Source organism: Hypomesus nipponensis, chromosome 17 (assembly GCF_054491055.1).
Source record: "Hypomesus nipponensis isolate SF chromosome 17, ASM5449105v1, whole genome shotgun sequence".
NCBI lineage: Eukaryota > Metazoa > Chordata > Actinopteri > Osmeriformes > Osmeridae > Hypomesus > Hypomesus nipponensis.
In genome coordinates, this window is record NC_140377.1 from 18,599,236 (window position 1) to 18,624,078 (window position 24,843).

A 24,843-nucleotide genomic window follows, 5' to 3' on the forward strand; every position below is an offset into this window, starting at 1 on the left:
TGCGGAGCGTTGTATTCTACTCTTTTGAATACAACACAAATAATCAATATTGTTTACGAAATTAACTAATATAAAAATAATGTACAGTACATTTAAATTAAAACATCCTTTAAGAAAGTTTTCATTGGAATCCAATACTCACAGTAGCAGCACATGTGGCAAAATATTAAATGATCTTGCCTCACCAACACCACAAATGACCAAAATAAACACTTAAAAAGCATTACAGATGCACACGTTAAGAACAAAACACAGACAAGACAGTTTAATCAGTTGGAGCACTGCACAGTCTTGGTGGTCACTAAGGCTGCATCCCCCAGCTCAATTGCAGGAAGTGGGATCACATGTTCCCTCACAGACCTGCACATTACCAGGCCCCCCTCCCCCGGACCCCACTCCCCCTGACCACCACCACACCCTGGGGAATCCCTGCAGCAAGGAAGACCCTCTTCCTGGCTGAAGGCTGTGTGGCCCCCCCCACCGTTCATCTGGGGCCAGGATTGAGGACTTCCCCTCTCCCTCTGTAACACCACTACAGAACCATGGTATCTGGGTCTGTCCATAGATGGATGGTTTTTATCTGGAACCTCCAGACCTGCCTCTGGGTCATCTGGAGAAGGCACAAGAGTCACTGTGTCAGCACTATGAAGCCAACTGGCTCTGTCAACATGTTATGTTACTATGTTTAGGAGAGAAACCAAGCTTGGCTCAAAACATACACACGACAAAAAAGCAACCTGTAGCTCCTGCCTCAAACTGTCATTCATAATGACGGTTTGTCATCTCAGTTACTAATCAGAAAATGCCAGTTCTGCAACCCAATCAACTATGTTCTTTGGCCAAATTGTTGTGCTATGTCCCCCTCAGGAAGACAGAGGCTGCAGTTAGGTTGTACTAATAAGGAATGTCATGTTGGTATGTCTATCTCTGTATGCAGTCAGGATTGCCCAGTAACAAACTATTGTGTCAACAGCACAGTAACTGTGTGCTGTAAAAGTGCATGGGTAACTATGCGTCTGAGTGGAGACAATCACCACACTTTCGCAAAGAGTAATTCCAGAAACCTTGGGACTTGCATTAGCTCCCTTGCATCTGCTGTCTTATTAGCCCTCTTTACTATCTCTGCTGGTTCAATAACACACTGGAGGCTGGGCAGGGGCAAATCTAGGTTCCCACTTTTGGGGGGGGCCTAAGCCTTTTTCCTGTGACCCAGCAAAACTAGGGGGGGTCTAGGGGCATGTTACCCCAGAATACATTTTTGAAAATATCCTTTTCAATAGTGTCCTCTAGTGGGTTTTAAAAAGAGAAATTAACACATTTAGATTTAAAATATGAAAGACAAATAAAAAATAAAATAATATATATTTGTTTTAATATATTTTTTTTGGGGGGGGGGTGGGGTAATGAAACTTTTGGGTGGGCTAGATACGCCCATGAGGCTGGGTTAAACCGTGTCACGTTTAACACGTTCAGTCACGCGTCTGAGTGTGTGTGCATGATAGTTGGGTCAGGTGAGGACTTCTGTGTCCTCCTAAACCAGCGGATGTTTGCTGGCTGTGAGAGAGCTGCTCAGGGCCAGGAGGCGTCCCCTGAGGACCAAACAGAAAGGGGAACCGAAACAAGGGGTTCTGAGCTAGGGAAGTCAAGCTTCATCTAACTGCTGTACCAAACTCCTTACTTACACTAATCTCTCCTCTGATAGAACAATAACTGACTACAGCTAGGAGACATTTCTTTTATGGGATGTTTCCCAGACATGGAATCAGTTTACGCCATTTGTTTGATTGATAACATTCAGTGATTTTCAAGTATTTCATATTTCAGTACTTTGATACATTTTTTTATATCGGAATCAACTTCATTGTTTTTCTCTCACCTTTTGAGTTAGTGTGTGCGGCCCGCAGTCTGTATATGATGAACCAGAGGCAGAGAGCCAGGATGGAGCCGTTCACCACCACCCCGACAGAGACCCACACAGCCGGGCTGAGAGCAGGGTCTCCCATGGTGGCCGAGTCCTCTGTCCCCCACCCTACCACAGGGGAACCTAGACAAAGAAGGCACATGACACCCTCACTACAAAGCACTATTTAAATGATTAGTACCTGAATACAAGAGAAGAATCATCTCTGAGGGAACTGAATCTGATGATCTCCGTCAGTCGTTATCTGCATGCCAGCAGAAAGTCGCTAGTCAAGAGACCGCACCAGAAATCTAGACTCGAGTGGACACAGCTAGGCCTGCAGACAGTGAACAGAACACTTACTAACCTGTGGCGGGCTGAGGCCGAGGCAGGGGTCTTCCTGAGGTCATCCAGAGGTCATCTTGTGGGGTTGGAGAGGGGACACAGGTGACGAGTAGTCTGTCCCACTTCCTGCCAGGAGGACAAGCCTCCCTGCTCATAGCGATGGCAGGTCAGGTGGCTGGCCGTCCACACAGAAGAAACCTGCTGCCTCTCACCTAGAGAGAAGCGTCTGAGAAAAACATACAAGTGGAGCCATGTGGACACTGAGAGACACAGAGAAGGGAGGAGAGTAGTGGAATAAATATAGCCCCTCAACAGACGTTTCAGTTCTGCTGTTTTTGCAGGAAAGAGTGAATCACTGAATGTGTCCCGAGAGAGCATGAGAGAGAGAAAGAGAGAGAGAAAGAGAGAGAGCATGAGAGAGAGAAAGAGAGAGAGCATGAGAGAGAGAAAGAGAGAGAGCATGAGAGAGAGAGAGAGAGATAGAGCATGAAAGAGAGAGAAAGAGAGAGAGCATGAGAGAGAGAGAAAGAGAGAGAGCATGAGAGAGAGAGAAAGAGAGAGAGCATGAGAGAGAGAGAAAGAGAGAGAGCATGAGAGAGAGAGCATGAGAGAGAGAGCATGAGAGAGAGAGCATGAGAGAGAGAGAAAGAGAGAGAGCATGAGAGAGAGAGCATGAGAGAGAGAAAGAGAGAGAGACAGACACAGGAGTGGAACAGGCAAGATGATGGTGGTGGTGATGAGGTGGTGACACACCGATACAAGATTCGGGCCACTAAACTTGTACATCCTGTGACAACAATGTGCATCAACCTAATAAACTCAACCAACACAATGTTGGCTAGGGGCACAGTTTTTATTTTTTTATTTACAATAAAGTCAAGTGCTATGAGTTCATCAAAACAAATACAAAGTTTAAATTCACATGTACAAAAACACAGGCATCGATCATGACAGTGATATTGGCCCTGAGAATTGCATTGTGATGACAGTTTAACTCAAACGATAGTTTTTCTACGCAATCTCAACAATATATGATGACTTCTTACCTCATTACAATCAACAGCATTTGACTAATAAGCAGGTCTAGGTTTAGGCCATGGGCATGGTTGGAAACCTCAAACTCAAAGTGTCCACTAAAATGAAGGCTTCATTGCAAAAGGACAATCATTTAGGTGAATACAGCAGCACCTCATTCCTATGCCCAAGGCATGTATAGTTCAAAGTCAACTGAGCAGGAAAAAAACAACACATAGGCAATAAGCATCACACGCTGCTAGAATTCTTGATTTCAAACCGTTGATCACTATAGCAACGTGGCCCCTGAGGACGTTTCCTGATAGCCGTGTTCCACTCCCTCCATAGCCCTCCCTTTCAGGGGGTGAACAGCAGGGGCTGCATGTCCGTGAAGGTGAAATTGTAGACGAGGGGCAGGCCCTGGTGAGCCGTGCTGTTGAAGCCGTCCCAGGAGAAGGGGGGCAGGCCGTGCTGGGTGGTGGGGCCGTTCACAGCCTCGGCCTGGAACTGCTCGGCCATGTGGTAGTCTGTCACCTGGAGAGGGAGGGAGGGAGGGAGGGAGGGAGGGAGGGAGGGAGGGAGGGAGGGAGGGAGGGAGGGAGGGAGGGAGGGAGGGAGGGAGGGAGGGAGGGAGGGAGGGAGGGAGGGAGGGAGGGAGGGAGGGAGGGAGGGAGGGAGGGAGGGAGTCACATTATTCAAGCATGTGTCCTGAGAGAGAGAGAAATCAATTGACAACAATTTCAGGTATATATTTTACGTGCACGTTTCATGCTTTATTGGACAGTGTAAGCAAGTGTGACAGGAAGGACAATGAGAGAGAGAAAACCATCAAGCCATGCAGCAAAGGGCCCAAGCCAGATTCAACCCCAGGTCACTAGGGTAAGGTCTCAGCCTACATGGTGCACACGCGTTTCCGGTGAGCGATCAGGGCAGCACATTTCTGGTTAATTCTCGTAGATGTCATACCTTAGTGTCATAACACCCTCCTGGACTGGGGTGTGTCTGCTTCAGGTCATTACGACAGCAGATGGACTTGCAAGGGTCTCCTTTGGAGTAGGGGTCATTTTTGTAGTCTGAGGAGGAAAACAGAGCGATATAAAATGGTGTCAAACTAACCAAAGAAATTCACAGAAAATAATCAAAGAAACGAATTTACGATGAAACAATGAGAGAAAACGAGTCTCTAACCGTTGTATCTCATGATGTATTTGAGGGAGTCCAGGTCCTTCACCCCAGCCTGGTCCCGTCTGAAGATCTTGGCCCGTGGGCACAGGTCATAAGAGAAGTCATCTCCATACTCGTCCCACATCTTACCGTAGCCACTCAGGGCGTAGATTTTAGAGTGGAACGGGATGTTGTAGGAGGGCCAGTAACCTGAGGAGAGCAAAGGGAGAATGAGAGAACGTCAGAGAGAATGTGTCGAGTAGAACTCCAAATGTTGAGTCGAATTTCAAAATATGCTTCATCATGTTGTCAAAAATGCCCCGCCCCCCCCCCTTAAAGTCATTTTTATGTTAAACTTTTTACCCTTTATAATTGTGTGTGCAGTCTAGTGCATCTCACCCCTGCGCAGAGCCTGCGTCTGGTCTGAATACTCCACCAGGCCAGGGATCTGCTCCACCACAGTCAGAGCTCCATCCTCCAGGCTGTGGCCCAGCTTCACTCTGCTCCTGTCCAACACCATGTACTGGTTGTTATAGGTACCTGGAGGGAAGCAGGCACATGAGAGCGAGGGAGAAGCAGAGGCAGATAATGACATTTAATGTTTGTCTCAGAAAACAGGAACCAAAACTAAGGCTAAAACAAAACCGCAATGTCACTCCAGAAACAAACAAATACATTTTTATGTTGCTACACCCCCCCCCCCCCCTCACCAGAGTTGTACAAGGCAAAGGTCTTGGCCCACTGCTCTCCGGTGTTTGCCAGGGAATGTGCTAACCGGACCCTCTGCCAGGCCAGCAGGCTGTGGGGGGTGATCTGGGAGAAGAGGGAGGAGTTGAAGACGTTGTTGGTGGTCTGGGTCATCATGAGACCGTTGCCCAGCAGGTAGAAGTCATCCAGAGACACTAGGAAGCCTGTGAGACAGGAAGGTGTGGGGGGCAGGGGGGGGGGGAGCACATGGGGGAATAAAGAGACAAAGTAGTTAGAGGCATTATTCATGGCTCTTCTTCAGGGGATGTTTTGACACATGGGTATTTCTTACCAGGGTAGCTGCTGAAGGATAGTTTGCCAGTGGCGGTGTGGGGTTCGCTGACACGGAAGTCCCAGTGTTTGTAGATCCGCATGGTAGCAGCGTAGGTGTACCAGCTGGAATGGGCAAACAGCAGGTTCTCAAAACCTGGCAGCATCTGCATATGTAAGGGACAGATGGTTGAAGGTCAGCAGGCCTTAAATAGCACACACTGAATATGACTGAGTACATTAGGATTGGGTGGAAAAACAGCTAGATATCTTGCTGATGGATTCATTCATCCTTGGTCTATACAGGGGATCCCATTCAAAATAACATATCTTACGTGGGAGATTAGTACATTGTAAATGAATGTTGTCTTGTGTTTGTACATGGCGTCAGTGATACCGATCCTAGGCAGGACGGAGTAGGCATGACCGCTAACCTTGATGAGGGCAGAGCAGTGTCCCATCCCTGGCAGTTGGAAATCACGGAGAGGGGGTTTGGTGTTGGGGACCAGCGCAGGGATCAGGTCCAGCAGGTCGCCTACAGCGTTCAGGAACTGGACCGCAAACAGCGACAGAGGCTGTGGAGAGGCACACATAGCACACATGTACGTGTAGAGCAATAGCATTTATTTGGATATGTATGTTTTTGTATCCATCTCCAGCCTACCTTTTGGCCTTGTTTTTTGGCCCAGTGTGCCACCCCTGCCTGGAGCCCATCCATCTGGGCCACTATGAAGCCAGCGTGTCTCCACAGAGGGTCGCTGCCCTTGTTTAGCTTCACCTGCTCCCTGGTCCATGCATCCTGCTTACTGACACACACAAGGGACACTCCGTATAGTCATTGAGAATCGAAAGCCAATGCTGATATGAAATGTAGTGTCTGAACTGGGTGTCTTTACTGTGGTTGTAATGCTTTCTGTGGAGGTGAAGAAAGTGGCTCACTTCATAAAATCCTTCACTGGTCCTAAGACCTTGGGGTCCTCAATGAGCTGGGGATACATGTTGGCATAGTGGCTAATCATTTGCCTGTTGAGAAATGAAAAGAAACCGAAAAAAAAGAAGTGAAACTTTTATATCCATATGCATATGGCTGTGTGGAAAATCCCTTCCCTGTCTATCCACCCAGCTAAATATTATTCAGTGGCATAAATGTATTCAACAACTTTAAGGAAAAACAACAAAAGCAGCACTCACGGGGCAGTGAGGAAGCCTTCGAGGAAGCCTGCTAGGAAGAAGGTGACCTCGTCAGACTCGTTAGTCTTTCCATAGCCTGCCCGCAGCTCCAGCACGCTCCAGCCCGTGAGAGAGAGGCTGTCGTTGAGGTATCCATACGCACCACCCTCCTTCTCCAGCACCCCCTCCTTCAGTAGGATTAACTTGTGTGTGGCGTCCCAGTAAACTGTGGCTGCTGTTATCTCTGGACAAACATATCAACAATTCACCTTAGTAAATCAGCTTTGTTCTATTGGTGCACTGTACAATAAACTCCAGCTTAAGGAAAACACCCTGATAGTAAATGCTCTCAGACTGGAGAACTGGGGATATACAGTAGTTCTGGACTGCTGTGGGGAGTTTTTCTAGCAGGTATGAGATTGATGACCAGGGCTGCCTGAGAAGGAACATGTCTACATCAAAATAGCAGCGTTGTTGTTACAGTGTCAACTTAAAGGTACTTAAGGGTATGAAATCTGAATTGCATAGGCAGTCTGACATATGGAGGTTTCTAGTACAGAAGAAAACATAACACCAGAAATGGAAGTGCTAATAAAAGTTCCCACCAGAAGACCGATATATGCTGTTGTAACTTTTAAATAATAATATTAAATATATAGATAGCCAAACAAACGATAAAGCTCACAGATGCAAAGTAATTCTTTAGCTTATCTTGTTCAGAAGGAGATAGTTGGTTTAAGAATATTTTGAGCTTTTTAGCTCGCATGTAGCCTACTTACTGTTAGGGCTACCGCTGGTGAAGGTTATAGCCACACCGAGCAAAGAAAAAATACATAGCCTCGTCTCAAAAAGCATTATAGCCTAACGCGTGAAAATGTTTACAAGACTGGTAAGAGCAACCTTCGCTCACAATCTGTACTAGCACAAACACAGGACTGAAAGCATGAGGAAGAAATTAAACTCGGAAAGCGCATACAAGTTTCCTCAAACCAAGGTTCGCTTCTTTACTCATTGGCAGATCCGGGGGTGCGGAACTTGTCCCGATTGGTTACAATCTGGGATCGAATGGGAAGGGAGTAATTCTATCTCACAATATTCAATGCAAAATCATGATTACAACACACTTGAAGCACACTTACAAAGCAATAAAACCGCATGAACAAACTGTAGCAAATAATTACACTGTACAACATACAATACAATGATCATTCGGATCAAGCGCAAAATCGGTATTAAATCAAGATAGACGAAACAAAATGCTTCACCCCAGATGGGACTCGAACCCACAATCCCTGGCTTAGGAGGCCAGTGCCTTATCCATTAGGCCACTGGGGCTCGTGCGTCCATTTTTGACATTATCTTTCTATTTAAAGTACGAATCGTAACAAGGCATGTTCAGTTGAATTATTTACGGTGTGGCAAAAAAAAATATATAATTATATATTTTTTACAAAAAATGTGACATTTATAGTCTGTGTCAGTGCGACTGGTCATATACCAAAAGATTACAGCAGACTGTGAACTCGCCTGTTCTGAAAGACAGTAAGCGATGGGTTTATTCCAAACAGGATCAACTCTGTGGGTTTCTCACGCACTATAATAAATGTATAATATTGACGATTATGAACACATACCAAATCAACAGTAGACTACACAGAGGACTCGATACTTAGTTGAATGTTTTATTTCAAGAGTTCATGAATTTGTCCAACTACACGTTTCCCCTTGTTTTCCAAATTATCCTGACAATGACGAACACTTAAATCAGAGAAATGTCAAATCACGCAGCAATCAAACACGCCCATTCAATAAATGATATATAAAATGGGTCTAAATTGTGGATTCACCAGTATGTGCATTTATTCCCTGCTGAAAATATCATTACATGCATAGAAAATCCACAAAACAGTTAAACAGCAATCAGATGGGTATACAATGATTGTAAATAAACTTCATAGATTTGAAATTTGTCACGTAATAAATTAGATATAGGTCCTTTTATATGTATCCCAGTCGCTTAGTATTGACTGGCCCCTATCTGGCATAAATGTACACACTATGTAGACTGTATTTTAGTCTTATACCTGTTTCGTATTTATGTCTTGCTGCAAAACCAATTGCTCTCAAAAGCCAAATAAAGTTGAAGTTGAGATGCTTTTGGTAATGTACTGTAGAGGCAGAAATTGAGTTTAGTCTGATATACCAGCATCACTATCCCTTTCCTAATCTATAGTTCCCATCAAGGGAAACAGCTTCCCCCCACTGTCACTCCCTTCATTGTCAAACAGGAAAGTTGGGCATTAATGCTTTGCATTGACCAAAAATAGTGTAACAAATAAAGAATCATATGGAATAAAAACAGCTCTTTACTGTATTAAAGAACAACGCTCATTTGGTACCAGGCCTCCATCTCTGACAGCGACAGTAGACCTAAAGGCTGTTCTCAGCCTGAGATACCTCCACCCAGAGAACAAATGTAGAATTCTTTCATCTCAGCGGGACTTAATGTAACATAGGGGGTTTAGGAAAATGTATTTGGTCAACGAAGCCACTTCTCACAGAGCCCACGGTCTGTTCCCTCCATGCATACACATCATATAAACCCCTCTGGCCGAAAACAGACCCATCATTCACACCACAGTCCAACCACTCACGACCGGGACAAAAGGCACTGCCCATCCACACCATACAGTCCATAAGCAGAGCATCAGCACTCACTGCAGCCTAACATTTAAATAACATACATTCAGTTCAATGGATATTCTGGACTCATTTTAACAATGTTAAAATTGCCACTCGTATCTCGAGAGAGAATGAGTTGAACAGCAGAGTTAAGGTCTTCTGTTTGAACCTGTGGAGTCCAACAAGAATCAAATTGACTAGGTTCAGTGTCAGAAAATGGGCTTCATCACTATTTACAGCAGTTATTAAGAAGCTACAGTACAGAAGTATTACAGTTAATAGCATTACAGTCCAATAGCAGAACAGCCCAGTGTTATTCTCAGTGTCCAGTGTCCTTACCCCATGAACCGTGTTCATGAAACCAGTTCGGCATCCTGTACTACAGGAGCAGAGTGAGTGAAGTATTTAGTCGTTTGGTTGCAGAGGTCAGGCTGATGCTCTGTGGGCTATCGACACCCCCACTCCCTCTCATTCATCATCAACCAGCTTCTCAGCACCGTTCTCAGCCTGTCTGCCCGCCCCGCCCTCCCCTCCATCGCCCTCCCCTCCTCCTCCTCCCTCCTCCTCCTCCTCATCATCCTCCTCCTCTGTGTAGGAGTGCGGCTGGTTGCCGTAGTTGATCATGGTCCTGGAGAGGTCCACCTCGATGGGGAAGACGTCGGCCTCTTTCAGGACGGCGTAGCACTCGTCGTAGTAATGCGACATGCCCGACACGAAGCGCTGCAGCTGGAACACGATGTCTTGGACTGGGGAGGGGGTAGCGGAGGAAAGGTGGAAGGATAGATGTTAATAATTACCCTAACCGCAGATTTAAAGAAGGAAGAGAGAAATAGAGAGAGAAACAGGAGATGGAGAGTGTGGTGTGGACACAAAGCAGAGGGGGGGGGGGTGAAGACAAGCTGTGGAAATCAGTTCCATTAGCTTAGAGGGCTATCACTGAGAGGTTGTGTGAAGGTCCGTGATCTGTTAGTTAATCACTGTGGGACGGATCCAAGAAAGCAGCAGACCTGTTCATAAAGACTCACAAATGGAAACTTGAAATGATAAGACGTAGAGTGAGGGTGAATGAGACAGAGAGAGTGAGAGAGGAGGAGAAAGAAAAAAGACACACCAAGAGACAAGAGAAAGAAAGGAGGGAGAGAGAGAATTAAAGGGAGGGCAACAGGCACCATTTTAACCCACTGTGAGCTGGCCACATCTGTTTTTGGATACACAGTAGCATACAGCATGACGTCACTGCAGATATCATCGATCTGTCAGACTATAAAAGCCCTCGCAAATCCACCCCCACTCGCCCCAGTCCCGACACAGGAGAGAGAGACACTGACCATGTTTCTGGTCCAGCAGCTCTATCTTCTCCAGCACGTCCTTCCTCATCTTAGCGAAGCGGGCGCGAGCTTCCTGGCGACACCGCAGCACCAGCCGGTACTCGTAGTTACCGGTGCTGACCCGGTACATGGGCTCTCCCATGGCCTGGGGAAAAAACAGCCGGCACACACAGTGTAATCATGGAAACGGCTCAAGATACCACTCACACTTAGTGACAGGTGGGAAGAGGAGGGAGTGTAGAGTGACGTAAAAGCCATGACTTTTTCTACATGTTGGCACTTGTTTGAACAGGTGTTATGGAGGAGAGGTCGCTACTCACAATGCAGCTGTACTCCTCGTCATCCATCTCCTTCACCTTCAGACAGTAAGACTGGAACACACAACACACCAACTGTTATTCTATACAGGTTGAGAGGTCACTGGTTGAAACTGTAGAACAGGCTCTTTTTAACAGAATTTCTGTGAAAACAGCACTGCTGATTCACAGCATGAAAGGTAGCATGGTGGATTCTTACCAGGTACTCAAACTTGACGTCCAGGTACTTGCGGATGGTGAGTTTGGTGTCTGGTATGGCCTTGTGTAGGTAGGTGTTCAGATCGTGGAGCATCTGAAAAACAACATTTTGCTGACTAATAGCAATGTCTATTGTTTAGACAAGTGACTTATAAGGGGACACCAAAAACTCATATCCCTGTTTTGGGGAAAACAAAACCCTGATATGAGGTCCGGGTGACAGGACTGGATATTGCATATTGTAACTCACAGGCTTGATGGTCTTTAGAAGCTGGATGCCGTATTTCTCGATATTGCGATGGGCTTCAGCAAACTTCACAAAGGCTTCACTAGCTGCAGCCTGAGGCTCCCGTACCCCGATCACAGAGAACACATCCCCGAATGCTGTAGGGTGTCCAGAGAGCAGGCAGAGAGATACAGAGCAGGGGAGAGAGAGCAGGGGAGAGAGAGTGCAGGGGAGAGAGATAGTGCAGGGGAGAGAGAGAGAGAGCAGGGGAGAGATAGAGCAGGGGAGAGAGAGAGCAGGGGAGAGAGAGAGAGCAGGGGAGAGAGAGTGCAGGGGAGAGAGAGAGAGAGCAGGGGAGAGAGAGAGCAGGGGAGAGAGAGAGCAGGGAGAGAGAGAGAGCAGGGGAGAGATAGAGCAGGGGAGAGAGAGACCAGGGGAGAGAGAGAGCAGGGGAGAGAGAGAGCAGGGGAGAAAGAGAGCAGGGGAGAGAGAGCGAACGGGGAGAGAGGGAGAGAATGGGGGAGAGATAGAGAGAACAGGAAAGAGAGAATACAGGGGAGAAAAGAGAAGAGAGTGACAGGAAGAATGAGGACCAGTAGAGGGTGCTCATGTATCACAAACATGTTGCGTCCTTTAAGGGCTGATGAGATGAGTAATGCTTCAGTAACTCACCTCTGTGTGTCTGTGAGAGTTCAAAGAATGCTCGGAGCAGCCTCTTAGTGTGCTCCATCAGTCCTGAGAGGCGGAACCAAGCCATAAAAGTTAAACAAACAGAGCCACGCAGCATGGAGAAAGGCCGTCAATACCTACGCGACTTAGAAGAAAACGATACTTAAAAAGGAAAAGAAATCCAGGTACCTTTGTACAATTCTGCCGTTTTCTCCAGCTCCTCAAGCCTCTTCACCAGGCCATCTGAAAAGGCGGAGAGAGACCTATGAGTCATGTGTCTCCCTGCCAACCCAGATGACAACACACGCATCCCTAGTTCTGGACTCACCGTTGCAGAGTATGGCTCTGCTGAGCCCCAGGGCATCGGCCGTGCCGGAGCTCATGTTCTCCACCAGACGATGCTTCACCTTCTTCAACACTGGAACACAGAACATACTGAATACCTTGCACCGGTACACGGACCCATAAATATAAAGGCACACGGAACACTCACAAGGTGATTCCCAAGTTCGGTTCTCTATTCAGAATGTTGCCATGTCATTTGTGTCATCTTTAGCTTCAGGCCCCTGTTAATTAGCTCTAACCTGTTGAGGAGTTAGAGCCCCAGGGTGGAACAGTTACCTATGTCAAGTGATTTCCCCTGTTTGGGGTCAGCCTGCAGTTTGTTGTAGTGGATTGTGGCCTCTCCCTGGAAATAAAATAAGTATTAAGAGCAGGAAGTAGCAGGTCGCCAAGTATTCCTACATCTATATATTTTATGTCGAATGCTTAAAACCTTTATTAAAACATGTCAGAAGATGGCAACCAACCATGTCATATTTTAGCACACAATATCTCACAACCAAGGTGGAATGCGACAGAGAAAATGTCAGTGCAGGCAACTATCCACGATGGCCCATTCTAATCCTACAACACCAACAGAGGACCACCATTCCCCATCTCCGTTAATCCACTGACGCTAACAAGCTGGTGGGGGGCTCATAGCTTCCTGTAGGTTCACAATGGAGCGCTAAAGCAACACTGCCACGCTGCACTGGTGACGTGATGCAGAGTGTTTGACACTATTGTTCTCTGCCCACTAGCACCGCTGAACTGCATGCAGTGTCTTTCCAAATCGTACGGCAGGAGTCTGACTCTGATCTGGCTGGTAGCTGGTGAATAGAACACCTGGGAATAACAAACGATAACTGTAAGTATCTTTGCGTTTTGACCGTATTGGTTGTGGTGAGTGTGTTCCACCGTTGACTTTATGGGGTGATTTTTCACGCACCCTTAAAGGGGAAGACTAATTTGCTTGTAGTATTAACTCAGAGTAAGGGAGCTATGATGCTACCAGATGACGCTTTATAGGCTTATGACGAACGGGCTTCCATGCCGAGTTGCGTACCTGGACAGCTTGAATCATCTTGGCCACCTCCACCTTGGTCTTGCCCTTCACAGGTTTGCCGTTCACCCCGGTGATCTCATCGCCTGCTGCCAGAGTGCCCTCCAGAGCAGCAGGGGTGTTGTCAAAGACCTGAGACACACCAAGACCTCAGTCACACAGATATAGCATACCAGTACAGCAAGACTATAGATTCATATTCAGATTGAAAATCTATGGAAAGAATTCCAACTCGATTTGAAAGATTATCTAATGATCAGATTAAAACGAGCAACTTTTGTTGTTGTTGCTATTAGCAACACTAGCATGTAGCTTACAGTGTGTGAAAATGAACATCTGATATCAAGCTACAGTACAGAAGCGAATCGACATTTGAGTTGGTTGATCACGACAGTCAACAGGTTTATTAGTGAGTGGATGACCTGCACAATGTAGAGACAGGGGCAGTACTGGGCCCCGCCCCCGATACTGATCCCTATCAGGTTCTGGGCGTCCTTCTTCAGGGTCACCGTCCCTGGCACTGTGGGGATCCCCCTGTATAAACACACCATGGACATCAATCTTAAACCTGGGTTGGAAATCACACCACCACACATTGAAATTGTTCAGACGGATGATTACAATGACATGTAAGGCAGTTGACAACTTACAATTTGTCCTCCTCCAGCTCATAGTCCATGTCCGTGAACATCTGGCTGTATTTATTCTTTTTAATCTGTTAAATGAATTGGGGGGGGGGGGGGGAGTTCCAAACCTGTAAACATCTTCCGGGAGATACATTGAACAACCTTTACGTAACGACCTTTTCCAGTGACTACATCAGCCACAATGCGTTAAGCAATGGCACAGTAGAAAGATCAGCTCGTCACTCCTTCCTCTATTTCTGATGCCATCTTATTTTTCCAACCATCAAATAATATTAGCAAACAGCTGGTTATAACTTGCCAAATATAGTAGTTGTAGCTAGACTTCTCTAGCTTCCAATGTAAAAGTGTGGACTATATATTGTGGCCAGTTCCTTTACAAATAAATGCAAAATATAACGTCTGAGTTAATACGCTATAGTTCCAATCAAAATGATGATGCTTACAAGCCAGCAAAGAAGAAGCTGGCTATTTTTGTTTGGCTAATGACTGACGAAGCTAGCTAGCAGCAGGTGCTTTGCTGATAAAGATGGGAAATAAATTACCTTCCACGGTCCAATGCAATAAATAACACGCCTGTTTTTATCCTCACATAAACATGTGTGAAACTGTAAAACAAGTCTAGAATAAAACCGTTTCTCAAAATATACACTTTATTACAGAATGATTCATCTTTGCACCACTCGGTAAGCTATCTCAACCTGCTTGAACAGACTCAGTCAGGCTACTCTGTGTATCTAGACACGTCACTTCCGACAATTTAGCGGAATCTGTCAGAGAGAAAGATCATATTTCTAGATCATTTTTGTGTTAGAGCCTGATAAAAGCGTACTTTTATGATTTCAACTTGAGAACCGAGTACCATGATTGGCAATGGTCGGTGTTTACATTCTGCCAACACTGTGCCGCCGTTGTTTTGAGTTGGTTTGGGCTAGTTTATTGAAAAAAGCCAGCATTACTGATTGTTACTGATTAGACTTTTGAGAATGTATCTAGATTTGAGTGTTGTTTCACGGATCAAAGTAGGCAGGGACGTGCATATAGGCTATGGCCTTTTTTTCCAGGTCAGACCAACTGCCCTTCAAAATTATTGTGCAAGTCCCTGAAAGTAGGCCTACAACTTAATAATTACATGTAATCAATTTGACACTGCAACTACCCATGAACCAATCCTACTGGATTCAATCATCATTAATCAGTGACCAATGCAATCAATAGCAAAGATCCTAGAGCTACAGCACATTCAATTCATTGTATGTTCCAGGAGAGAGACAACTTTTCTCAATTCAGACCACTGGCAAACACCCTGGATCTAAGACACCTCACACAAGTGAAATTGTAACTATGGTAAGGTTTTAAACATTCTGTATTGAAGCTGTAGGTCTACACATGATATTTATAAATATGCTAGATCTAACTGAGAATTATCTCAATCATGATTTGCCTGTTTTCAGGAACTTGAGCTGAAGAATGTAGAGCTGAGAGCTGGGGACACGTTGAAGGTGAAAGGGAAGATTCTGGATATGGCTGAGAGGTAGGAGCAACTCAACCAATACTTTTAAACCTCACTGAGAGTTTAACAACAAAACAAACTTCTACCATTACATGATAGTAAGCCAAAACAACACACCGGTAGTTTGTATCTTTGACACTTTGCGTGAAATGTACCATACTGAACAAATGTACCCCGGAAAATATGGGCTCTTTCGTTCCATTCAGGTTCCAGATTGACCTTGGCTGTGATTCTGATCACCTGGCTTTGCACTTTAACCCCCGTTTCCATGACGACGACGATGGCTCTGTGCTCGTGTGCAACTCGAAGATTGCAGGCTGCTGGGGAGACGAAAAGAGGGAGACCCACAACCCTTTGCAGAAGGGCTCTACTGTCAAGGTGAGCAGAGGGAGGAGATCTGTGGAGAGAATGGCGGAAGGAAGAGGAAGTGCTTGTATAAAAAGTTTGGTTACAAAACAATTTAATTTTTTTATGATAACATTGAGGACATTCTGCAGTATATCACGCTAATCACATTAGGTGCACATATGAGATTAGTTTTAAAAATAAAATCAAATGTATTTGTATAGCCCTTTTTACACGCAAGCAAGTCACAGAGGGCTTCACATACGCCCATAGAACTGCCCCTCAACCAACCTAAACCCTCAAAGAAGACAAGGAAAAACTCCCAGAAGGAGAAAAAATGGAAGAAACATTGAGAGGAGCAATTCAGAGAGGGGTCCCCTCCTCCAGAGATGGTTGGCGAGAAAGAGGAGCAGAACACAGGCTAAACATAGTCATACAGTGTCAATGGGTTTTGAAACACCAAAATCCATTGTTCAACTTTATAGATGTAGGACAGGACCGGGAAACTCGCTGTTGGCCGTCATGGACACTGGTTTCCGGTTGACGACCAGATCCAGCGTTGGCCGACCGACGACCAGGCAGGTGCTAAAAGCTCAGACCCCCCAAACCACAAGGAATGTGTGTGTGTGTGTGGGGGGGGGGATAAAGATGGAAGAGCAGGGATTAGAGAATGCCAGGCGCAGCTAACAGTTACAGTCATAATAGAATGAGATCCCCACCGGTCAAGTGTGGACTAGTGCAGCAATTTAACAGAGCAAAAAAGGGTATTTGATGCAGCCCCACATACATCTCAATTGGAACATGAAATCTGTTCCAGGGGAAGGAACTCTAAAATAAATTATACTTATACGAATAAGGATGAAAAACAACCCGTCCCCTGTTGTCTCCAACGAGTAACAGAAACTACTATAACAGTAACAAAATACAGCAATGGAAACTATTGCAGTAACAATCTACAGTAACAGGTTTACTTTATGTGTACCATCTAGATGTAACATCCAGATGGGACAGTATGAACATATAAGCTATAATAACAATTTAAAAGTTACATGTGATACACACATAGGCAAACACACCCCAGATTTACATAGAAAGTAAATACTTACCTTCAACAATCGTAGAATGGACTAAACACGAACGTTTTTAACCTAATTTTAAATGTTGAAACAGTATCAGCCTCCTTAATTGAGACAGGTCATTTGTTCCAGAGAAGAGGTGCTCTATATGAGAACGCCCTGCCTCCAGCTGTTGTTGTTTTTTACATTGTGATGCTATGCTAACTGAGTAGTAGTAAACCCAACTAATACAGAGTGTGAGCCACACTAGGTCATCATCAGAGGCTAACGCATTAATTGATATGGATATAGGGTGGATACCTGAGGAAAACTATTAGCCACGGCATCTGAAAACCAGTTTATAACTAAATGTGTAATCATTCTAACAATGTACTAATGTCTTCCCCCAGATTGTTCTAAAGATGGCAGAAGACATGTTTGAGGTGGAACTTCCTGATGGTCATGAGATTCAGTTCCCCAACCATGAGAGCCTGGATATCTGCTACGTCCGGATCAAAGGGGACTTTCAGCTCAAGTCCTTCAAGATCTGCTAGGAGAAGCTACAGATCTCTGCTATGGAAAACAATTATGTGTTTGTGTTGATCCAGTTAGGTAGATTGAGACTACATTGTTACAACTGGATCAGATCAGTGCAAGTGCCATTTCTGATTGGTTATTATAATGTTCCTATTGTCACAAATAGAAATGTGTATTTATTGGATTCTAAGAAGAATGAGTTTATTCAAATAATTCAGGGTTTCTAACAATTTTGACAAGATGAACCACATCATGAATTAATTCACATGAAATATTTAGAAACATGTTTTTTAAACAATTTCAATAAAACAATAGTCAATAACAACTGATCTCCATTGCAATTATGTATTTTACCCTAGATATTAATTGGGTGGAGGTTGTTCAAGACATGACTACAGACGAATAAACTGTGAAGAGATGGCTTTGTTTAAAGCTTAAACAGCTGTCATTCCCCTGAGACACAGCTGAGACCCCTGATAAGACAGACCTGCGTGGAACGCATGTATGGTCAGGTTTAGGTTTCAAGGCAAATACAGCATATTTTATGTAGGTCCCGGTGTGCCTCAAGTAATGAAAATATGATTATGCACGCATGCCTATAATTGTAGCCTTTTTACCGTTCTGGTGCCATCTGGTGTTTCAAATGTGCAACCGCATCTCGAGTGTTCGCAATCGCTTCCTTGACTTTTTAGTCATTGGTTTATATCCACGGTTGAGTGAGCTCTAAATCAATGTAGTTTATCATACGTAAAATGAAGATTCCCTACGTTTTAACATTTATTTTGAGACCATATGTATTTAACGATCAAAGCTCTGTTGCAGTTCTAATAACTATAAAGGTAAGTGCTAGCATTATATGCGTTGCTTTTGACGTTGTATCCAGGATTTGCGACTTTGTGCTTGTTTGTTTAACTGATTTCGGTGCTAGCTAGCTAGCTTTAGGCTACCTCCATTGTGTTGTTAACTAGATTCAGTGTTTGCCTTTAAGGGGCAATTGACTGTTTTTTTGGGGTATTTCACACTGTTCCTTAAGGTCTCCGAATAGGGTATGTAACATTGGTTGGGTTGAAAATGGCCCGGGTGCTGTTCTATGCCCACTGACAGATCCTCTGAAATGTTCCCGGGAAAAACACTAGCTTTTCTCGTTTTATGGTATGCTCATTAATATTTAGATGAGCTGCGCGCTGATTGGTTGGTTTTCAACGAGTGAAGCTGGGGAGCAAAAACGCAACACTGCCAACAGCAGCACTCGCTGAAACACCGATGTTGGAGACTTGAAGTACAAACGCGCAAATAAATCTATTGTGTCTACACAACACTGTTTTCAACAGATTGACTATATATCATTTGAAATGATAACATTACTTGTTTCCACTTCTGTTGTTGAAGCAAACTGGATTGACTTGGGTGGGTATAACATTAGGCTACAGATTAGCAACCAAACCATATCCTGATTCTACTCGGCTTCAGTTAGCTAGCTAGCTCTAAATAACTTGCTGAAAAATAACATGACCAAGATCTGGACAAACATGCATCGTGAATTGTAGATTTACATTACACAGGTTATTTATTTGAATGAAACACAGTCAAGAACATGAACGTTAGCCCCATTGCCAATAAACTAGGCTAAATCATCACACATTCAACCTATGCTCTTGTCTTAGCAAGCTAAACTTGTTTACATGCCTACACAGTCTAGGTGTTACTAGTAACAGTTACTAGCAATGCTACCGTATCCTGTATCAAGGACCTGCCTTTTTCCAGTTCTTTCAAATAGATTAACTAGACAGGCGAAAGCAATAAGCCAGACTGCTGTTCATTTTTTGGAAGCTTCCCTTCTAATGCCGACTACAGCTAGTCTAGGTAGAGTCATTTGATGTGTGTAGAAACGTATTTAGCATTCTACCTGGTATGCTATATTATACAGGAAACGTTAGCATTGCTATCAATTATGTCACTCGGCTGGCCTGGGAACGCCTCGGGGTCCCCCAGGAAGAGGTGGTGGAAGTGGCCGGGGAGAGGGAAGCCTGGGCCTCCCTGCTTAGGTTGTTGCCCCCGCGACCCGATCCCCGGACAAGCGGCAGATGACGACGACGTTAGCATTGCTAATAACTGTTAGCACAACACCATACTGTCCTTATACTATAGGCTGTTGCAATGAGCATACGGTCGGAACAGCACCTCTTTCCAGGTTCAGCTTCCTAGCAAATCCTGCTTGCAATTGTCCAAGATTGTCAAAACTGTCTTGGGTGAAATGTTCAGAGCAACTGAATGATTGAGTGTCGAACTTCGCCGGGATCTTCTCATAAGACAACAGCAGCCATGCCTGTTGAACGTTTGGCTCCTTGGGAAGACTGTGAGTGTTAGCCTTCCCTGTACAGCCTGGAACACAGCATTTACGACCATGGTCCATTTTCAATATCCTTGTTATAATTCAAAACGTTCTTCTTTGTAATTCCTTATAAGTAGCTTACACAGAGCAGCGCGCAGCTAAACTAGTATCGGAGATAGACGCTACCTCGGGCTGGTCTGGATGTAAAGGACCGGTAGCTTTGTTGAAAAGCTAGCGTTTTACAGCCACATTTTTTCTTTTTGAGATTTGAATAGGAAAGAGGTGTCAATGGACTTTGATATTGATGAAGAAAGTGTTTTGTCCGTCTCTTCATAAACGGAGTGACTAAGTTCAGTTGAGTTCTGGATTTTAATAAGTATTTATCAATCTGCAGATTGGGAGAGAAAACCAGACCTCTGACAATAAATGACAACACAACACCAGGCTTAGGTCTCAATCAAGTCTCTCTCCGCTCTGAAGGACAGAGGACCATCTTTTATAGGGCACAAAAATGTAAACATAGATAGTGACAGTCAGGCAGAAATGACGTTACAACAGTCTCAGAGAAAGAGATTCACAGCTCCCAACACATAGTTGGAGCTCTCCTTGTAGTCATGACAAGGACCATTTAGCCAGTACTTTCTCCTGATCTCAAACATCTATTAACCCTGACACATAGACACAATCTACTCTTATTAATAGCAAGCTGACATGAGAACATACTAACTAGTATCCAATGACTAGTTCTCTTGATTAGTGAATAATGTAAGCACACAGGAAATCTAAATTTCTTCCACACAGGCATGCCAGACAGACCACCTGGAAACACGTACTGTAGGCACATAGCAATCCTTGAAGACTCTGCTGTCCCACTTTAAAAGTATTGGTATGTACTTGCCACCTTCAGTAAATGTCCTTTTGATATAGTTAGTATCTGGCATTTCTCTTAGCTTTCATTGTGTGTTGTTTCATTAGACTTTCCTTTAGTAAAATACATTTTGTTCACAGGTGTCCAGGCAACTGTCTCTTGCAAAGATGTTGGTGTTGGGACGTCCAATGCAGACCCTTTGTGCCTGTCATCGACACCTATAAAGAGACCACCCAAAAGACCTTGTCTAGACCTCGGAATAACTAATAATAAGGAATAACGATTTTTTGCTTCCAAGGAGGCCCCAGCACCAACTCACAAATGAACAATAGGAGAGATACCTGTAACGACTGAAGAATTGATTTGGATATTTAGTCCTGCTGAGATCTGTCATTGTTTGTGTTGCTATCTAAATAATATTCATATACTCCTATGGTTCAGCTTTAATGCTTGTCTTGTAATCATTTTCTGATCAATCTTGAAACTGTCTACACTATCGAATGAATATCAAGCACAAGATTAGTTGGGGTAATAAACAGTCAAGACAATTATTTTATTTGATTAATTTTTGTAACAAAGCACAATTCACTTGTCTATTCCTCTCAGATTTAGGGTCAAACAGGAAAGCTTGAACGATTGCGTTTCTACGAGCCAATTGCGATAGGCCTCCATCCACTGTAAACATTAGCGCATGGTACATGTCCGTAATCTGGTCAATGCCACACCCCCACCCTCCTACTTGCCCGCCCCTCCGCTCCTCATTAGCCCCTCCGCTCCTCATTAGCATTTAAAGCAACAGACACCAAAACAGCTCGTTCTGAGGAAAGCTCATTGTGGGACTACTCGTAGTAGCTATAATTCTGCACCGTGGCTGAATTTCGGGAAAGAGACTTCAGATACAGTATTAGGGGACTACTAGGCCTCTATTTAGCATCCAAAAACAGCATTTCATGTGACCTTTTTAATTTAATTTTTAATTTAATTTGACCGCCCTCGTGGGCAGCATCAAGAGTGTGTGTGTTCTGTGCTGCTGTGGAGTCAATATAAGTCGACTGCTCATAAACATTCCGTGATTTAATTTCTATGTTGTAACTATCTGTTTTAAATACAAATTAGACACAAGCAATAGAGTGTATTAATATGATTTGATTTAAAACTTCATTTTATTGTTAATTTAAATGTAATGCTTATATGTAGTAATTAATCATTTAGGTTATTATTTTGAAGAAAACCTAATTACTATGAGAAGTTGTATGCCAGATATTACGTTTTTATCACAGTTTTGGGATGCTCCAGTAAATATAAACCTGAGAAACTTACACCTGTAACCAAATGATTAACATTACAAATGCAAAGTGAACAATATGACAAACTTAAGTTTCATGTGAAAGCTGAGTTCTCATTATCTTGTAACTGTTTCTTCCAGATCCCCTACTGGCCAATCATACTTGATCATAGGAGAGACTAGACAGAGAAGACATCTTAAGGCTCCAGAGAGACTACAGAGACTCAACCAGACACTACAAAGACTCAACCAGAGAGAATACAGAGAAAGACAACCAGAAACAGCAGTAACCAGACAGAGGATCAACCAGAGAGAAACAAGCTTCCAAAAACTACATTTACATTCATTCATTTAGCAGACGCTCTTATCCAGAGTGACTTACAGTAAGTACAGGGACATTCTCCCTGAGGCAAGTAGGGTGAAGTGCCTTGCCCAAGGACACAACATAATTTTGCAAGGCCGGGAATCAAACTGGTAACCTTCTGATTACTAGCCCGATTCCCTAACCACTCAGCCATCTGACTCCCATTAAATGTAAGGTTCCTTATGTAAATAGTATTTTGTCAACCTGTACTTTGTGTTTACAAAAATGTTCACCTTTATTGGAACATTTCATATGAATCATCTTAGACCATCAAGTCATTTCATTGTTAATTTGCTTGAAATGTGTATTGTGTATGGTTAATCATATAGCCTATCATTTTTGAAGAAAACCAAATTACTATAAAGAGTAATTGAATGCCAAATAAGTTTTGTCACAGCGTTTTGTGTTTCTCACGTCAAAATAGACCTGAGATATTACTCCTCTCACCAAATCTTCAACTTTACATATGCAAAGTGGACATAATGACAAACAAAAGATTTCTTGTATATGTGAAAGCTTCAGATCCCCTTCTGGCCAATCATACCTTATCATGGGCGGAGACTAGACAGAGGAGACACCTTAAGGCTCCAGAGAGACTACAGAGACTCAACTAGAAACAGCAGTAACCAGACAGAAGATCAACCAGAGAGAAACAAGCTTCCAGAGACTAGATACAGGATCCAGAGAGACCAGAGAGAGAACAAAGAGAGAGCTGAGTTATGGAGACACATCATTGTGACACATGTGGGAAGAGCCTTTCCTCATCCAGTAGCCTCAAGAAGCACATAAGGATCCATACTGGAGAGAAGCCCTACAGCTGTGACCTCTGTGGTAAAACCTTTAGACATGATAAAAGTTTCAGATTTCACTGCAGGATCCACAGAGGAGAGAAGCCCTACAGCTGTGACCTCTGTCCAACATGACAGGACACAAGGAAGATACTCTACCCCTTTAACAATGGAGGGGAAGCTGTGTCAGACTGGTTAAAATCTTGGTAAACAACATTAATAATCTTGGTAAACACTGGCTGACACCTTTCAGTTTTGAAGCACACATTTGTAATGTTATAAGAAACCCATCAATGTGCTCTGTTCTGGTTGACCTATTTATCTCTGCAGCCCTTTAGAGTGTTTCTGTGTTTGACTTATTTGTTGAGTAAGACATTACATTATATTTCATTCACTGTACGTCACGCTAAATACACCAGATAGTGCACATAGAAAGTACAGCAGAAGATCAAGAACCAGAACAAACAAGACAGTCAAGAATACTACCTTATTTTTTAATTGTTGTTTACTTTATTATAGTGTTTATAGTTTTATGGTCGTATTTTCATGGATTATCGAATTAAAATCTTCATTTTGACACCATACTTTCAGAGTCAAGTTCCTCTATGGATACAATGTTGTAAAAAGTTTGGCACAGGAAGTGTAGAGATACACAACTCATTAATGATTCTCTCTATTTTCTCTTTGCCCCGTTATGCTGGTGTCGTGAGTGCTCTAGCCAAGGACATCAGGTGACGAGCGATAAATATGTTCATAATCACAAATCTCTTAGCACACACTTAACACAAGTCTATGGGCTAAACTTTGGACACTCTTTTCCTTTCTTTCACACAGAATGCATTCAAGTTCTGCAATTTTTGGGATAAAATCATTATAGTTACATTTTGTTCGACAGCATAGTACTGCCAGGAAAAATATCTATTGAAGATCTGTATTGTTTTTGGAGAAATGTGGAGTAATGAAATCTATACTGCTAATTCAATGCTGCTATTTCATATTTCTCTGTTGAATAAAATGATAATCAAGATAAACAAAATGTGTAATGACAATGCTGAACATCTATTCCAAATATACTCAATGCTTCAGATATAACATGTAATGATATTGACAAACTTATATTACAAATATGATCATGCATATGTGATTGTATCTGTGAAAGTGAGAAGTGGGCCTTGGTCAGGAGAATATATCTGTGAGAAGAGGAATGCAGTCAGCCCACTGGCAGGGAGGGCTGATATGATTTTCTGCAGAGAGCTGTTTGACATCAAGGGCTACGGGATGGGGGAAGGGGGATGGCCACACCATGGGACAAGGAAAGAATACCATGGGCCTCATAACTCTTGAGAGTGGACGTCATCAGAATGTGCATATTGATGATGCATTTACTTATAAATTATGAGGCATTGCATTCAGGTGAGGAACAATGGCAGAAAATACCCACTGATACACCGGTAGGTTCACTGAGGGACAGAATGGTGAATGAACCCATGTGGTATTATGATAAATAGGTTTGAAGAGGGTGTTGGCAGCGTGTTCATGCCAGGGCCAGTGGTAGTGCACCTCCTGGTAGTACTGAGAAGCCAGCTGGTAGTCTCCTCTCAGCTGAGCATCCCTGGCAAAGAGCCCCAGCTGGGCACAGTCTAGCTGGGGGCGAGGCTGGCTCTCCTGGGCATCCACTGATAGGATCTGGAGAGGGGG

The 24,843-nt window shown here is 43.8% G+C and overlaps 4 protein-coding genes, 1 long non-coding RNA gene and 1 other non-coding gene across 6 annotated transcripts; 2 read left to right on the forward strand and 4 right to left on the reverse strand.

Annotated features, from left to right (window-relative positions):
- Positions 1-135: 135 nt before the first annotated feature.
- LOC146253825 (uncharacterized) lies at positions 136-2,493 on the reverse strand. The gene is made up of 3 exons (XM_084678630.1): positions 2,268-2,493; positions 1,877-2,044; positions 136-610 (listed from the first exon to the last, which is right to left on the reverse strand). Exons 1-3 carry the CDS (start codon positions 2,398-2,400, stop codon positions 270-272), a joined length of 642 nt encoding a protein of 213 aa, XP_084534756.1. The 5' UTR covers positions 2,401-2,493; the 3' UTR covers positions 136-269.
- Positions 2,494-3,079: 586 nt separating this feature from the next.
- plbd1a (phospholipase B domain containing 1a) lies at positions 3,080-7,618 on the reverse strand. The gene is made up of 11 exons (XM_084677990.1): positions 7,390-7,618; positions 6,632-6,854; positions 6,380-6,463; positions 6,105-6,246; positions 5,875-6,015; positions 5,463-5,607; positions 5,134-5,334; positions 4,823-4,963; positions 4,448-4,633; positions 4,226-4,332; positions 3,080-3,793 (listed from the first exon to the last, which is right to left on the reverse strand). The coding sequence occupies exons 1-11, from the start codon at positions 7,463-7,465 to the stop codon at positions 3,617-3,619; spliced, it is 1,623 nt and encodes a 540-aa protein (XP_084534116.1). The 5' UTR covers positions 7,466-7,618; the 3' UTR covers positions 3,080-3,616.
- A 254-nt stretch (positions 7,619-7,872) lies between these two features.
- Positions 7,873-7,945, reverse strand: trnar-ccu (transfer RNA arginine (anticodon CCU)). The gene has a single exon. It is a non-coding gene; the product is annotated as a tRNA-Arg (tRNA).
- Positions 7,946-8,278: 333 nt separating this feature from the next.
- pick1 (protein interacting with prkca 1) lies at positions 8,279-14,781 on the reverse strand. Its single transcript, XM_084678842.1, has 13 exons — positions 14,604-14,781; positions 14,065-14,129; positions 13,837-13,948; positions 13,418-13,546; positions 12,652-12,718; positions 12,359-12,448; positions 12,220-12,273; positions 12,034-12,096; positions 11,386-11,519; positions 11,137-11,229; positions 10,941-10,991; positions 10,621-10,765; positions 8,279-10,038 (listed from the first exon to the last, which is right to left on the reverse strand). The coding sequence occupies exons 2-13, from the start codon at positions 14,103-14,105 to the stop codon at positions 9,761-9,763; spliced, it is 1,257 nt and encodes a 418-aa protein (XP_084534968.1). The 5' UTR covers positions 14,106-14,129; positions 14,604-14,781; the 3' UTR covers positions 8,279-9,760.
- A 562-nt stretch (positions 14,782-15,343) lies between these two features.
- LOC146253829 (galectin-2-like) lies at positions 15,344-17,749 on the forward strand. The gene is made up of 4 exons (XM_084678394.1): positions 15,344-15,405; positions 15,513-15,592; positions 15,778-15,949; positions 17,382-17,749. The coding sequence occupies exons 1-4, from the start codon at positions 15,403-15,405 to the stop codon at positions 17,523-17,525; spliced, it is 399 nt and encodes a 132-aa protein (XP_084534520.1). The 5' UTR covers positions 15,344-15,402; the 3' UTR covers positions 17,526-17,749.
- Positions 17,750-18,198: 449 nt separating this feature from the next.
- On the forward strand, positions 18,199-24,519 carry LOC146253830 (uncharacterized). The gene is made up of 3 exons (XR_014731665.1): positions 18,199-18,347; positions 20,642-20,726; positions 20,849-24,519. It is a non-coding gene; the product is annotated as an uncharacterized LOC146253830 (long non-coding RNA).
- The last annotated feature ends 324 nt before the right edge of the window (positions 24,520-24,843 follow it).